Below are 15347 nucleotides of genomic sequence, written 5' to 3'. Positions count from 1 at the left end.
GTGAACACCACAGGTGAGACAGGTAAATAAAGTTGAACACCACAGTGAGACAGGTAAATAAGGTGAACACCAGAAGTGAGACAGGTAAATAAAGGTGAACACCACAGGTGAGACAGGTAAATAAAGGTGAACACCAGAAGTGGGACAGGTAAATAAAGGTGACACCAGAAGTGAGACAGGTAAATAAAGGGAACACCACAGGTGAGACAGATAAATAAAGTGAACACCACAGGTGAGACAGGTAAATAAAGGTGAACACCACAGGTGAGACAGGTAAATAAAGGTGAACACCAGAAGTGGGACAGGTAAATAAAGGTGAACACCAAAGTTGAGCCAGGTAAATAAATGTGAACACCACAGGTGAGACAGGTAAATAAAGGTGAACACCACAGGTGAGACAGGTAAATAAAGGTGAACACCAGAAGTGGGACAGGTAAATAAAGGTGAACACCAAAGTGAGCCAGGTAAATAAATGTGAACACCACAGGTGAGACAGGTAAATAAAGGTGAACACCAGAAGTGAGACAGGTAAATAAAGGTGAACACCACAGGTGAGACAGGTAAATAAAGGTGAACACCAGAAGTGGGACAGGTAAATAAAGGTGAACACCACAGGTGAGACAGATAAAGGTTGTATTCTGAGGAAACAGAAGAACCGAATTTTAATCGGCTGACACGCCGCAGGAAGTGATGATCTCAATCTTCATTATGTTTTTTATAAATACTCAAACATGATGACACACAGCATAACAGAGAAAAAAACATCTGGAGGCTCCACCCACCGTGTTTCCCTCAGCACACCACAGGTGAGACAGGTAAATAAAGGTGCACACCACAGGTGAGACAGGTAAATAAAGGTGCACACCACAGGTGAGACAGATAAAGGTGAACACCAAAGTTGAGCCAGGTAAATAAATGTGAACACCACAGGTGAGACAGATAAAGGTGAACACCAAAGTTGAGCCAGGTAAATAAAGGTGCACACCACAGGTGAGCCAGGTAAATAAAGGTGCACACCACAGGTGAGCCAGGTAAATAAAGGTGCACACCACAGGTGAGACAGATAAAGGTGAACACCAAAGTTGAGCCAGGTAAATAAATGTGAACACCAGAAGTGGGACAGGTAAATAAAGGTGAACACCAGAAGTGGGACAGGTAAATAAAGGTGAACACCAGAAGTGAGACAGGTAAATAAAGGTGAACACCACAGGTGAGACAGGTAAATAAAGGTGAACACCAGAAGTGGGACAGGTAAATAAAGGTGAACACCAAAGTTGAGCCAGGTAAATAAATGTGAACACCACAGGTGAGACAGGTAAATAAAGTTGAACACCACAGGTGAGACAGGTAAATAAAGGTGAACACCAGAAGTGAGACAGGTAAATAAAGGTGAACACCACAGGTGAGACAGGTAAATAAAGGTGAACACCACAGGTGAGAACGATAAAGGTGAACACCAAAGTTGAGCCAGGTAAATAAATGTGAACACCACAGGTGAGACAGGTAAATAAAGTTGAACACCACAGGTGAGACAGGTAAATAAAGGTGAACACCAGAAGTGAGACAGGTAAATAAAGGTGAACACCACAGGTGAGACAGGTAAATAAAGGTGAACACCAGAAGTGGGACAGGTAAATAAAGGTGAACACCAGAAGTGAGACAGGTAAATAAAGGTGAACACCACAGGTGAGACAGATAAATAAAGTTGAACACCACAGGTGAGACAGGTAAATAAAGGTGAACACCAGAAGTGAGACAGGTAAATAAAGGTGAACACCACAGGTGAGACAGGTAAATAAAGGTGAACACCAGAAGTGGGACAGGTAAATAAAGGTGAACACCAAAGTTGAGCCAGGTAAATAAATGTGAACACCACAGGTGAGACAGGTAAATAAAGTTGAACACCACAGGTGAGACAGGTAAATAAAGGTGAACACCAGAAGTGAGACAGGTAAATAAAGGTGAACACCACAGGTGAGACAGGTAAATAAAGGTGAACACCAGAAGTGGGACAGGTAAATAAAGGTGAACACCAAAGTTGAGCCAGGTAAATAAATGTGAACACCACAGGTGAGACAGGTAAATAAAGTTGAACACCACAGGTGAGACAGGTAAATAAAGGTGAACACCAGAAGTGAGACAGGTAAATAAAGGTGAACACCACAGGTGAGACAGGTAAATAAAGGTGAACACCAGAAGTGGGACAGGTAAATAAAGGTGAACACCAGAAGTGGGACAGGTAAATAAAGGTGAACACCACAGGTGAGACAGGTAAATAAAGGTGAACACCACAGGTGAGACAGATAAAGGTTGTATTCTGAGGAAACAGAAGAACCGAATTTTAATCGGCTGACACGCCGCAGGAAGTGATGATCTCAATCTTCATTATGTTTTTTATAAATACTCAAACATGATGACATCACAGCATAACAAGAGAAAAAACATCTGGAGGCTCCACCCACCGTGTTTCCCTCAGCACACCACAGGTGAGACAGGTAAATAAAGGTGCACACCACAGGTGAGACAGGTAAATAAAGGTGCACACCACAGGTGAGACAGATAAAGGTGAACACCAAAGTTGAGCCAGGTAAATAAATGTGAACACCACAGGTGAGACAGATAAAGGTGAACACCAAAGTTGAGCCAGGTAAATAAATGTGAACACCAGAAGTGGACAGGTAAATAAAGGTGAACACCAGAAGTGGGACAGGTAAATAAAGGTGAACACCAGAAGTGAGACAGGTAAAGGTGAACACCACAGGTGAGACAGATAAATAAAGTTGAACACCACAGGTGAGACAGGTAAATAAAGGTGAACACCAGAAGTGGGACAGGTAAATAAAGGTGAACACCAAAGTTGAGCCAGGTAAATAAATGTGAACACCACAGGTGAGACAGGTAAATAAAGGTGCACACCACAGGTGAGACAGATAAAGGTGAACACCAAAGTTGAGCCAGGTAAATAAATGTGAACACCAGAAGTGGGACAGGTAAATAAAGGTGAACACCAGAGGTGAGACAGGTAAATAAAGGTGAACACCAGAAGTGAGACAGGTAAATAAAGGTGAACACCACAGGTGAGACAGATAAATAAAGTTGAACACCACAGGTGAGACAGGTAAATAAAGGTGAACACCAGAAGTGGGACAGGTAAATAAAGGTGAACACCAAAGTTGAGCCAGGTAAATAAATGTGAACACCACAGGTGAGACAGATAAATAAAGTTGAACACCACAGGTGAGACAGGTAAATAAAGGTGAACACCAGAAGTGGGACAGGTAAATAAAGGTGAACACCACAGGTGAGACAGATAAATAAAGGTGAACACAGAAGTGGACAGGTAAATAAAGGTGAACACCAAAGTTGAGCCAGGTAAATAAATGTGAACACCACAGGTGAGACAGGTAAATAAAGTTGAACACCACAGGTGAGACAGGTAAATAAAGGTGAACACCAGAAGTGAGACAGGTAAATAAAGGTGAACACCAAAGTTGAGCCAGGTAAATAAATGTGAACACCACAGGTGAGACAGGTAATAAAGTTGAACACCACAGGTGAGACAGGTAAATAAAGGTGAACACCAGAAGTGAGACAGGTAAATAAAGGTGAACACCACAGGTGAGACAGGTAAATAAAGGTGAACACCAGAAGTGGACAGGTAAATAAAGGTGAACACCAAAGTTGAGCCAGGTAAATAAATGTGAACACCACAGGTGAGACAGGTAAATAAAGTTGAACACCACAGGTGAGACAGGTAAATAAAGGTGAACACCAGAAGTGAGACAGGTAAATAAAGGTGAACACCACAGGTGAGACAGGTAAATAAAGGTGAACACCAGAAGTGGGACAGGTAAATAAAGGTGAACACCAAGTTGAGCCAGGTAAATAAATGTGAACACCACAGGTGAGACAGGTAAATAAAGGTGAACACCAGAAGTGGGACAGGTAAATAAAGGTGAACACCAAAGTTGAGCCAGGTAAATAATGTGAACACCACAGGTGAGACAGGTAAATAAAGTTGAACACCACAGGTGAGACAGGTAAATAAAGGTGAACACCAGAAGTGAGACAGGTAAATAAAGGTGAACACCACAGGTGAGACAGGTAAATAAAGGTGAACACCAGAAGTGGGACAGGTAAATAAAGGTGAACACCAGAAGTGGGACAGGTAAATAAAGGTGAACACCAGAAGTGAGACAGGTAAATAAAGGTGAACACCACAGGTGAGACAGATAAATAAAGTTGAACACCACAGGTGAGACAGGTAAATAAAGGTGAACACCAGAAGTGAGACAGGTAAATAAAGGTGAACACCACAGGTGAGACAGGTAAATAAAGGTGAACACCAGAAGTGGGACAGGTAAATAAAGGTGAACACCAAAGTTGAGCCAGGTAAATAAATGTGAACACCACAGGTGAGACAGGTAAATAAAGTGAACACCACAGGTGAGACAGGTAAATAAAGGTGAACACCAGAAGTGAGACAGGTAAATAAAGGTGAACCACAGGTGAGACAGGTAAATAAAGGTGAACACCAGAAGTGGGACAGGTAAATAAAGGTGAACACCAAAGTTGAGCCAGGTAAATAAATGTGAACACCACAGGTGAGACAGGTAAATAAAGTTGAACACCACAGGTGAGACAGGTAAATAAAGGTGAACACCAGAAGTGAGACAGGTAAATAAAGGTGAACACCACAGGTGAGACAGATAAAGGATGTATTCTGAGGAAACAGAAGAACCGAATTTTAACGGTCTGACACGCCACAGGAAGTGATGATCTCAATCTTCATTATGCTTTTTATAAATACTGAAACATGATGACATCACAGCATAACAAGAGAAAAAACGTCTGGAGGCTCCACCCACCGTGTTTCCCTCAGCACACCACAGGTGAGACAGGTAAAGGTGAACACCAAAGTTGAGCCAGGTAAATAAATGTCAACACCACAGGTGAGACAGGTAAATAAAGGTGAACACCACAGGTGAGAACGATAAAGGTGAACACCACAGGTGAGACAGATAAAGGTGAACACCACAGGTGAGACAGGTAAATAAAGGTGAACACCACAGGTGAGACAGATAAAGGTGAACACTACAGGTGAGACAGGTAAATAAAGTTGAACACCACAGGTGAGACAGGTAAATAAAGGTGAACACCACAGGTGAGACAGATAAAGGTGAACACCACAGGTGAGACAGGTAAATAAAGGTGAACACCACAGGTGAGACAGATAAAGGTGAACACTACAGGTGAGACAGGTAAATAAAGTTGAACACCACAGGTGAGACAGGTAAATAAAGGTGAACACCACAGGTGAGACAGATAAAGGTTGTATTCTGAGGAAACAGAAGAACCGAATTTTAATCGGCTGACACGCCACAGGAAGTGATGATCTCAATCTTCATTATGCTTTTTATAAATACTCAAACATGATGATGACATCACAGTATAACAAGAGAAAAAACGTCTGGAGGCTCCACCCACCGTGTTTCCCTCAGCACACCACAGGTGAGCCAGGTAAATAAAGTTGCACACCAGAAGTGAGACAGGCAAATAAAGGTGAACACTACAGGTGAGACAGGTAAATAAAGGTGAACACTACAGGTGAGACAGGTAAAGGTGAACACCAGAAGTGAGACAGGTAAATAAAGGTGAACACCACAGGTGAGACAGGTAAATAAAGGTGAACACCACAGGTGAGACAGGTAAATAAAGGTGCACACCAGAAGTGAGACAGGCAAATAAAGGTGAACACTACAGGTGAGACAGGTAAAGGTGAACACCACAGGTGAGACAGGTAAATAAAGGTGAACACCACAGGTGAGACAGGTAAATAAAGGTGAACACCACAGGTGAGACAGGTAAATAAAGTTGAACACCACAGGTGAGACAGGTAAATAAAGGTGAACACCACAGGTGAGACAGATAAAGGTGAACACCACAGGTGAGACAGGTAATAAAGGTGAACACCACAGGTGAGACAGAAAAGTGAACACCACAGGTGAGACAGGTAAATAAAGGTGAACACCACAGGTGAGACAGGTAAATAAAGGTGAACACCACAGGTGAGACAGGTAAATAAAGGTGAACACCACAGGTGAGACAGACAAAGGTGAACACCACAGGTGAGACAGGTAAAGGTTGTATTCTGAGGAAACAGAAGAACCGAATTTTAATCGGCTGACACGCCACAGGAAGTGATGATCTCAATCTTCATTATGTTTTTTATAAATACTCAAACATGATGACATCACAGCATAACAAGAGAAAAAACGTCTGGAGGCTCCACCCACCGTGTTTCCCTCAGCACACCACAGGTGAGACAGGTAAAGGTGAACACCAAAGTTGAGCCAGGTAAATAAATGTCAACACCACAGGTGAGACAGGTAAATAAAGGTGAACACCACAGGTGAGAACGATAAAGGTGAACACCACAGGTGAGACAGATAAAGGTTGTATTCTGAGGAAACAGAAGAACCGAATTTTAATCGGCTGACACGCCGCAGGAAGTGATGATCTCAATCTTCATTATGTTTTTTATAAATACTCAAACATGATGACATCACAGCATAACAAGAGAAAAAACGTCTGGAGGCTCCACCCACCGTGTTTCCCTCAGCACACCACAGGTGAGACAGGTAAATAAAGGTGCACACCAGAAGTGAGACAGGCAAATAAAGGTGAACACCACAGGTGAGACAGGTAAATAAAGGTGAACACCACAGGTGAGACAGGTAAATAAAGGTGAACACCACAGGTGAGACAGATAAAGGTGAACACCACAGGTGAGACAGGTAAATAAAGGTGCACACCAGAAGTGAGACAGGTAAATAAAGGTGAACACCACAGGTGAGACAGGTAAAGGTGAACACCACAGGTGAGACAAGGTGAACACCACAGGTGAGACAGATAAAGGTTGTATTCAGAGGAAACAGAAGAACCGAATTTTAACGGGCTGACATGCCGCAGGAAGTGATGATCTCAATCTTCATTATGTTTTTTATAAATACTCAAACATGATGACATCACAGCATAACAAGAGAAAAAACATCTGTGTTTCCCTCAACCAATCAGATTATTTGAGAGAGGTCAAAGGCTCATAGAGAGGAGTCCAACCTGGGAGAGCTCCTGGTTTTACCTGCACAGGTATTTATATTTACATTAGGAGAATATATCAGTGTGTTCAGTCGAAAACACAGAAGCTGGTGACTCACCTGAAGGGGCCAAGTGTGTCGTTCATCGTGACGTTTATCGTGGCGTTCTTCGTGGCGTTCATCGTGGCGTTCATCGTGGCGTTCATCGTGGCGTTCATCGTGGCGTTTATCGTGGCGTTCTTCGTGGCGTTCTTCGTGGCGTTCTTCGTGGCGTTCATTGTGGCGTTCATCGTGGCGTTCATCGCGGCATTCTTCACACAGTTCATCGCGGCGTTCATCGTGGCGTTCTTCGTGGCGTTCTTCGTGGCGTTCATCGTGGCGTTCATCGTGCCGTTCATCGTGGCGTTCATCGCGGCGTTCTTCACACAGTTCATCGCGGCGTTCATCGTGGTGTTCATCGTGGCGTTCATCGTGGCGTTCATTGTGGTGTTCATCGTGCCGTTCATCGCGGCGTCCCTGAGGAAGAAAGTAAAACTGCACTAAACAAACTATTTATTATGATTAAACTGTATTTGTTCTCTAATTAATTTTCTTTGATGAAATCGAAGATTTTTCTAGATTTTAAGTTCAGCACCTAGATGTAAGAGATGTAATGTTTCACATATATTTTAGGGCTGGGCACGTTAGCGCATTAATTAATTAACCCCAACAATTATTTTATTGCACGTTAACGCAGCTTTTATTATTATTATTTTGAAAGTCCGTTGCTCTCTGGCTCTGAATAAGTCAGACCACGGGTCACAGGAGGGGGGTTTTGATCAGCCTGGGAGGCTTCAGCAGACTACGCTGGACGCAGCGTGTGGGAGAAACAGGTAAACAAACGCAAGACAAGCGATCAAATGCCACAGTGAAGTGGAGAGCTCCACACTGCATGCTGGTTAGTGTTGGGGAAGATGTCTCTCTGAGGAACGTTCTTACAATCACAGCGTAGTCTCTTGGCCCCGTGGGGCCGCTCTGCGCTCCTCAGGTGATCAGACAGGGAGACGGCGCTCCGCGAGAGTAACAATGGCAACAGCTTCTGTGCGCTACACAGCTGTAGCCTATTTAACTTAAAGGAGAACATGCTTTTCCACATTTTATGACTCATCTAAAATGTTATAATGTTGGATGTTAAACTGTAAATGCTCTGTATAGCACCTTTCTAGTCTTTTCAACCACTCACACTACATCTGCATTCACCATTCACCCACATTCATTCACTGTGCCTAAGTGCTCAAACAGAAACTAACATTCACGGAACGGCCAGCAGGGGCAATTCGGAGTTCAGTATCTTGCCCAAGGACACTTCGACATGCAGCCTGGAGGAGCCGGGGATTGAACCACCGTCCTTCCAATTAACGGGCAACCTGCTCTACCTCCTGAGCCACAGCCGCCCATGAAACATGGCCAAAGTTTCAAAACATGAGGTTAAAGTATTTATAAGAAATCCTTGTGAGCATAAACCTCAGATTTCCTCCTGTTCTGAATGCTCTGTTTTCAACTGCTTTTTCTACCAGCAGCTGGTGTTCCATATATGGTCATGTGCTCCCACACTAACTGCAGGCAGCACTCAGTCTGCCTGTTCCACCCAGTGACAACAACAGCCTGGTAACATGCTTCAGGTCTTGTCCAATCAGAAGACAGTGGGCTTTGAGAGGGGGGGCCTTAAAGAGACAGGAGCATCTACAGCTTGTTTTAGACAGAGGCTGAAATGAAGGCCTACATGAAGAGTCAGTATGAGAAAATTTTTTTTAAACTTTGAATCATGCAAAGCTGCCGTACAGGAGTCACAGAACTACAGTATAGCATTAGTATAGCATTTTAATAGGTCTTTAAGTTAAAATTACAGGCTACATAACTTTATAGGCCTTCATCTAGGTTTGCGGGGACGCTCTGCCGTGTGAATTCCTGTTGATGTCCTGTTTAGTTAAACAGTAATAGATTCTGGAAACTCACAAACAGCGAGGATCAGTCTCTCTTCCAGTGATTCGTGCTGCGTGTCGCAAACAAAAAGTTCAAGACAATGCAACCTTGGCGGCAGCAGGCGTGTGTGTGAGGTGAGCGCTTTCAGCTCACTGTAACTGCTGAACACAGACTGTTTCTGCTGCTCCCTGAGAAAAGAAAAATGTTCTTGCTGACACCTGAAAACAGATCTGTTCACCTGCTGCTCAGCAGGAACCTGTTCTGATGTTCTGATCGTGGCTCTGGACTCTTGATAAAGGTAATGCCCTTTATCAAAGAGGAAAGTCTTAAGCCTACTCTCAAATGTGTGTTAAATGTATATACACATGCACACACACACATATATATATATATATACACATATATACACATATATTACACACAGTATCTCACAAAAGTGAATGCACCCCTCACATTTTTGTATTCTATTCTAATCTCACTTTCGTTGCCAGCGGTTTAGACATTAATAGCTGTGTGATGTGTTATTTTGAGGGGACAGCAGATTTACACTGTTATACAAGCTGCACGCTCACTACTTTCCGCTGTTATACAAGCTGTACGCTCACTACTTTACACTGTTATACAAGCTGCACAAGCTGCATGCTCACTACTTTACGCTGTTATACAAGCTGCACGCTCACCACTTTACGTTGTTATACAAGCTGTACGCTCACTACTTTACGCTGTTATACAAGCTGCACACTCACCACTTTACGCTGTTATACAAGCTGTACGCTCACTACTTTACACTGTTATACAAGCCGCACGCTCACCACTTTACGCTGTTATACAAGCTGTACGCTCACTACTTTACACTGTTATACAAGCCGCACGCTCACCACTTTACGCTGTTATACAAGCTGTACGCTCACTACTTTACACTGTTATACAAGCCGCACGCTCACCACTTTACGCTGTTATACAAGCTGCACGCTCACATCTTTACACTGTTATACAAGCTGCACGCTCACCACTTTACGCTGTTATACAAGCTGTACGCTCACTACTTTACACTGTTATACAAGCCGCACGCTCACCACTTTACGCTGTTATACAAGCTGTACGCTCACTACTTTACACTGTTATACAAGCCGCACGCTCACCACTTTACGCTGTTATACAAGCTGCACGCTCACATCTTTACACTGTTATACAAGCTGCACAAGCTGCATGCTCACTACTTTACGCTGTTATACAAGCTGCACGCTCACCACTTTACGCTGTTATACAAGCTGTACGCTCACATCTTTACACTGTTATACAAGCTGCACAAGCTGCATGCTCACTACTTTACGCTGTTATACAAGCTGCACGCTCACCACTTTACGCTGTTATACAAGCTGTACGCTCACTACTTTACACTGTTATACAAGCTGCACGCTCACCACTTTACGCTGTTATACAAGCTGTACGCTCACTACTTTACGCTGTTATACAAGCTGCACGCTCACCACTTTACGCTGTTATACAAGCTGTACGCTCACTACTTTACACTGTTATACAAGCTGCACGCTCACCACTTTACGCTGTTATACAAGCTGCACGCTCACTACTTTACACTGTTATACAAGCTGCACGCTCACCACTTTACGCTGTTATACAAGCTGTACGCTCACTACTTTACACTGTTATACAAGCTGTACGCTCACTACTTTACACTGTTATACAAGCTGCACGCTCACTACTTTCCACTGTTATACAAGCTGCACGCTCACTACTTTCCACTGTTATACAAGCTGCACGCTCACCACTTTACACTGTTATACAAGCTGTACGCTCACTACTTTCCGCTGTTATACAAGCTGCACGCTCACCACATTACGCTGTTATACAAGCTGCACGCTCACTACTTTACGCTGTTATACAAGCTGCACGCTCACCACTTTACGCTGTTATACAAGCTGTACGCTCACTACTTTACACTGTTATACAAGCTGCACGCTCACCACTTTACGCTGTTATACAAGCTGTACGCTCACTACTTTACGCTGTTATACAAGCTGTACGCTCACTACTTTACACTGTTATACAAGCTGCACGCTCACTACTTTCCACTGTTATACAAGCTGCACGCTCACTACTTTCCACTGTTATACAAGCTGTACGCTCACTACTTTCCGCTGTTATACAAGCTGCACGCTCACTACTTTACGCTGTTATACAAGCTGCACGCTCACTACTTTACGCTGTTATACAAGCTGTACGCTCACTACTTTACGCTGTTATACAAGCTGTACGCTCACTACTTTACACTGTTATACAAGCTGCACAAGCTGCATGCTCACCACTTTACGCTGTTATACAAGCTGCACAAGCTGTACGCTCACTACTTTACGCTGTTATACAAGCTGCACGCTCACTACTTTACGCTGTTATACAAGCTGCACGCTCACTACTTTACACTGTTATACAAGCTGCACAAGCTGCACGCTCACTACTTTACAGTTATACAAGCTGCACGCTCACCACTTTACGCTGTTATACAAGCTGTACGCTCACTACTTTACACTGTTATACAAGCTGCACGCTCACTACTTTACACTGTTCTACAAGCTGCACACTCTACTTTACACTGGAGCAAAGGGTCATTTCTTCAGTGTTGTCACATGAAAAGATAGAATCAGATGTTTACACAAATGTGAGGGGTGGACTCACTTTGGTGAGATACTGTACACGTGTGTGTGTGTGTGTGTGAAGTCATCCGGCGAGCTGTTGATTCTGATTTGTCTTATCGAGTGAGAAACAAAACTTCTGTGTTTAAAACCTTGAGATCCGAAATGTCAGCGGTTTAACTTTGTTTCTTGTGAATGGATAAGGTTGGGATTATGGAGTCGGACGATTCTGGTGATTCCAGCATGACAACGGAAGCTTCTCCCTCATGGTGCTGATCTAAAGTCCAGATCTGAGTCGGGGCTCCTCACCTGGAGAGGGTCTGTGTGCTGCAGCACAGAAGAGTCGGATCAGGTCTCTGACGGGAAGGCACAGATATCAACATTCTGCCTAAAGCTGTGCGAGACTCACCTGGAGCCGTCGAGTGAAGGAGGAAGCGGACCGGCAGAACCAGAACCCACCATCATCATCATCAGACAGAGAGCGGGAGCCTGAACAGTCGTCATCATCTGATCCAGCAGAGAGAGGGAGCAGGTCTGACACTGCCAGAGGGTCTGACTCGCCCCGATGGATTTATACTGTTTGTTTCAGGGTCACAGAATCCAGATCCAGCACCAGCACAGTCCTGTGAAGGTCGGCCCAAGGTCTGCAGGAGGACGACGGCCGCGGCGCTGTTTCAATATTGACTTTCCCAGCTGATATCAGTGGGTTGATGGGAACCGCACTGACCTCAGCGGTGATGTCATCATGACATCAGCACACAGCCTCATCTCGTCTCTGCTGTGAAAGATGACCAATCCCTGAGCTCCTGGACCTGCAGCAACCAGACCTGAAACTCCAGGACCTGCAGCTCAGACGGTCTTTGTCTTGTTCTCTGTAGGTTTCGTCTGAGACACGAAGCTTCACTGTTGAGCAAAGAAAACTTTCAGCCTCAGCTGGTGAAAAACAAGTGTTTGCAGTTTGTTTAGTGACGTGACGGCGCCCCGCAGCTCAAAGTGCATTTGATGACACGGGCTGTTGCTCCTGAGCTACTATTGGCTGCTGCATCCTGCCTTTATTCAGGCTATACTGTATAAATATACACACACACACACACACACACACACAGTATGTATACAGTATAATTATACTTATATATAGTACACAGTGTACATTGTGACTGGACCCGCACACTGCAGTTCCTGTAGATTAGAGGAAACATGGTCAGAAGGACTTCTTCCCACCGTGGCCCTTCAGGGCCTCCGTACACGCCACGTTTTAAAGAACAAACGTTTTCAGACATTTAAGATTTGATGTTTCACACATTGAAGAAGCAGAAAGTCACAACGAACACGATCATTTATTTTCCGTTTCATAAGTTAAACCTCTGGAACAAACACGACACAAAAACAAGTTCTTCTCTCGTCAAGATATTTTCAGCTGCGAGGTAGGAAAGCTCATCACTTCCCATCCTGCCCGAACTGAAAACGTTTTGACAGGGATTAGAAAATACAGTTAATCTAACGTCACTGTACAGAAACAACAAGCCAGGGACATTTCTCTTCATCGCACAGAGCGGAAACGTTTAACGGAAGTCCTCGGCGGAGAACATGCCCTTGGCCCGGCGCAGGATGGAGTCCTTGGACGCGTCGTATGGGTGCTCTTTGGACGGGATCTCCAGCACGGCCGGGATCGACTGCATATGGCCGTCGATGGCGTGACGGATCATCTCAGCGATGAACTGGTTAATCAGGATGATGCCGATGTCGTTACGTGCCAGGAAGCTCCTGGAGGAAAAAAAAAAAGAAAAAAAAGACATGAAACACACCAAACTTCATTCAGATTTCTATCAGTTTAACACTCGGATTCTGGAAATGACGATATTTTATGAATTAATAGGAGCAGAAGATCCCCGAGGAGGGCTGCACGTGATTTCTAACCAAACATTGGCTGATGATTAAAAGAGATCTTCTGCAGGGTCAAAGGAGTTCAGTTTCTAGTTCGCTGACCACAAACACACCAGACGAACCTTCATTCACAAATCTAAGAAGTTAACACGTGGTGATTTGAACATCTGGCCGACCGAATCATCCATCAGAGGTTATAGATTAAAAATTATTTGCTGCAAGCCGATTTAACATTTGGCATCTGGCAACGGTGTTATTTAATTAATTGCTTAACTTTTGAATGGAGTTTGGTTTAAGATTAAGCATTAGTTCATTAAACAGATAAATTTCAGATCATTTTAACCAAAAGGCCACTTAGAAAACCCCGGTTTTAAATCTGCTGCTGGTCCAGTCGCTCACCGAGGGGCCGTCCGGGCCCTCCTGGTTAAGATCCTGTCCCTCACAGGGAGGATTGCAGGTCTCAGGACCACTTTAAATACACTGATTACTGAACGGGGTTTGGTGCGGAGTCTTACTTGAAGGTCTCTTCGATCTCTGTGACGCTCGTGTCCTTTTCCACCACCAGGAAATTGGGTTTCCGGTTCTTGTTGAGTTCTCCGATCCCACCGAGCAGGAATCCGGTGCACGTGTCCTCATCACCGATCACGGCGATCAGTTTCCCGCGTCCGGCCATCGCGCGCTTCAATTATCACGATTTAACGGAGAAACGGAGGAAATAATAACGCGCGTCACTGTCAGCTGCTGCAGGTCACGTGAGGAAGTCAGCTGAGCAACACTTCCGCTCTGGACAAAGCGACCAGAAGCGCGAGAGCGCTCCCTGCTGCGTTAAGGGAAACTCGTAAGTCACAAACTCGTCTTTCATCAAACTATTTTAGATTAAACAATTCAAAACAATAACGCAGCGTGCTGCCTTCAGGTGCTCACTAGAAACCTGTGAACGTTTTGTTCTTTGATTTGCTTTGATCAAACAGGAAGTCTCTGACCCAAAAACATGTTCAAAGAGGCTCCGTCTAAACTGTAAACTATGAAATCTATTTATAATAAATTACATTAGTACGTGAAGTAAAGTGAAAATTCCAGGCATGTTTAAATGAGCTGAAGACACTTAAATTAAACTTTAAATAATGCTTTAAATTTCCGACAGCACCTGAAGGCCTCACAGTCACGTGAAAAAAACAGAGAAAGACGGAAATGTTGCTGAGCTACAACTTGTGGTAAAACAGAAGAAGAAGAATGGTGAGTCCCAGTCCCGGTCGTGGTCCCGGTCGTGGTCCCGGTCGCGGTCCCGGTCTTTGAATGGTTTCATATAAACTCTGAGACGTTTGTGTAACTCGGACTTTACAGTTTGTCTGAAATGGCTGTTAGCATGTTAGCAGTTAGCCTGTTAGCTCAGTCGGCTCCTGTTGTTTTCAGACGACAGCAGCTCTGACTGCGGGTCTGGAGCGGATCCCGGATCAGCTCGGGTACCTGGTCATCAGTGAGGACGGGGTTCTGGCCGTGAGTAGCACTTTCTGCCAGACTTGCAAACACCAGACCAAATTCCATTCAGTTTGGTGTGACTTTAATTTAATCACAGTGAGACAGGGATCGCTAACACGCCAAACTCTCTTAAAATATCTGTAGATTTAACGTTCCCGCAGATATCAGTACACCTGTGCGGTGGGAAACAAAATTTACTACTGGTGTAAACAGCAGTTAGAAAATCCCCCGTGATGCCTGATGGGTAAATATATGTTGGCGTGATCTCCTACAG

At 44.2% G+C, this 15347-nt stretch overlaps 4 protein-coding genes and 2 long non-coding RNA genes across 18 annotated transcripts in view; 3 read left to right on the top strand and 3 right to left on the bottom strand.

The window, feature by feature from the left end:
• Positions 1-15347, bottom strand: part of LOC119895510 (UPF0606 protein KIAA1549-like) — a 252782-nt gene that overhangs the window by 210898 nt on the left and 26537 nt on the right. The window lies entirely within an intron of this gene.
• Positions 7-6761, top strand: LOC119895534. Of its 7 annotated transcripts, none has more exons than XR_005443066.1 (3): positions 7-158; positions 886-1631; positions 2679-3091. It is a non-coding gene; the product is annotated as an uncharacterized LOC119895534 (long non-coding RNA). The 7 variants fall into 7 exon arrangements; XR_005443067.1 differs by lacking the exon at positions 7-158 and adding an exon at positions 6633-6761 and having other exon boundaries at positions 558-1631; positions 2679-3013; XR_005443069.1 differs by lacking the exon at positions 7-158 and adding an exon at positions 3097-3322 and having other exon boundaries at positions 558-1631; positions 2679-2908.
• On the top strand, positions 4207-5864 carry LOC119895536. Of its 2 annotated transcripts, none has more exons than XR_005443080.1 (3): positions 4207-4223; positions 4509-5012; positions 5317-5864. It is a non-coding gene; the product is annotated as an uncharacterized LOC119895536 (long non-coding RNA). The 2 variants fall into 2 exon arrangements; XR_005443081.1 differs by lacking the exon at positions 4207-4223 and adding an exon at positions 4239-4255.
• On the bottom strand, positions 6029-12573 carry LOC119895526 (circumsporozoite protein-like). Of its 4 annotated transcripts, none has more exons than XM_038708702.1 (4): positions 12120-12573; positions 12020-12037; positions 7218-7589; positions 6292-6463 (listed from the first exon to the last, which is right to left on the bottom strand). In XM_038708702.1, the coding sequence occupies exons 1-4, from the start codon at positions 12215-12217 to the stop codon at positions 6307-6309; spliced, it is 645 nt and encodes a 214-aa protein (XP_038564630.1). In that variant the 5' UTR covers positions 12218-12573; the 3' UTR covers positions 6292-6306. The 4 variants fall into 4 exon arrangements, with proteins under 4 accessions (XP_038564631.1, XP_038564630.1, XP_038564628.1 ...); XM_038708700.1 differs by having other exon boundaries at positions 7218-7613; positions 12120-12530; XM_038708703.1 differs by lacking the exons at positions 12020-12037; positions 12120-12573 and adding an exon at positions 11863-12013 and having other exon boundaries at positions 6029-6463; positions 7218-7613.
• On the bottom strand, positions 13029-14326 carry atp6v1f (ATPase H+ transporting V1 subunit F). The gene is made up of 2 exons (XM_038708707.1): positions 14110-14326; positions 13029-13474 (listed from the first exon to the last, which is right to left on the bottom strand). The coding sequence occupies exons 1-2, from the start codon at positions 14265-14267 to the stop codon at positions 13273-13275; spliced, it is 360 nt and encodes a 119-aa protein (XP_038564635.1). The 5' UTR covers positions 14268-14326; the 3' UTR covers positions 13029-13272.
• Positions 14722-15347, top strand: part of lamtor4 (late endosomal/lysosomal adaptor, MAPK and MTOR activator 4) — a 1772-nt gene continuing 1146 nt past the window's right edge. Inside the window, exons 1-2 of one of the 2 annotated variants that reach the window (XM_038708709.1) lie at positions 14722-14830; positions 15008-15091. In XM_038708709.1, coding sequence (XP_038564637.1) covers positions 14828-14830; positions 15008-15091 — 87 coding nt within the window. In that variant the 5' untranslated portion in view covers positions 14722-14827. The remainder of the gene's footprint in view (positions 14831-15007; positions 15092-15347) is intronic. The other variant, XM_038708710.1, reaches the window with a different exon arrangement.

Source organism: Micropterus salmoides, unplaced genomic scaffold (assembly GCF_014851395.1).
Source record: "Micropterus salmoides isolate LMB-PRFRI ecotype aquatic unplaced genomic scaffold, ASM1485139v1 Ms_hic_scaffold_9, whole genome shotgun sequence".
NCBI classification, from domain to species: domain Eukaryota; kingdom Metazoa; phylum Chordata; class Actinopteri; order Centrarchiformes; family Centrarchidae; genus Micropterus; species Micropterus salmoides.
This window is presented reverse-complemented; position numbering and strand designations above follow the sequence as displayed.

Coding starts and splice junctions, on each gene's coding strand:
- LOC119895526 (XM_038708700.1), bottom strand. CDS start 12,217: ATGATGACGACTGTTCAGGCTCCCGCTCTCTGTCTGATGATGATGATG. Junction 6,464..7,217: donor GACACACTTGGCCCCTTCAG/GTGAGTCACCAG, acceptor CTGTTTCCTCAG/AATACAACCTTTATCTGTCT.
- atp6v1f (XM_038708707.1), bottom strand. CDS start 14,267: ATGGCCGGACGCGGGAAACTGATCGCCGTGATCGGTGATGAGGACACG. Junction 13,475..14,109: donor GAGATCGAAGAGACCTTCAA/GTAAGACTCCGC, acceptor TTTTTCCTCCAG/GAGCTTCCTGGCACGTAACG.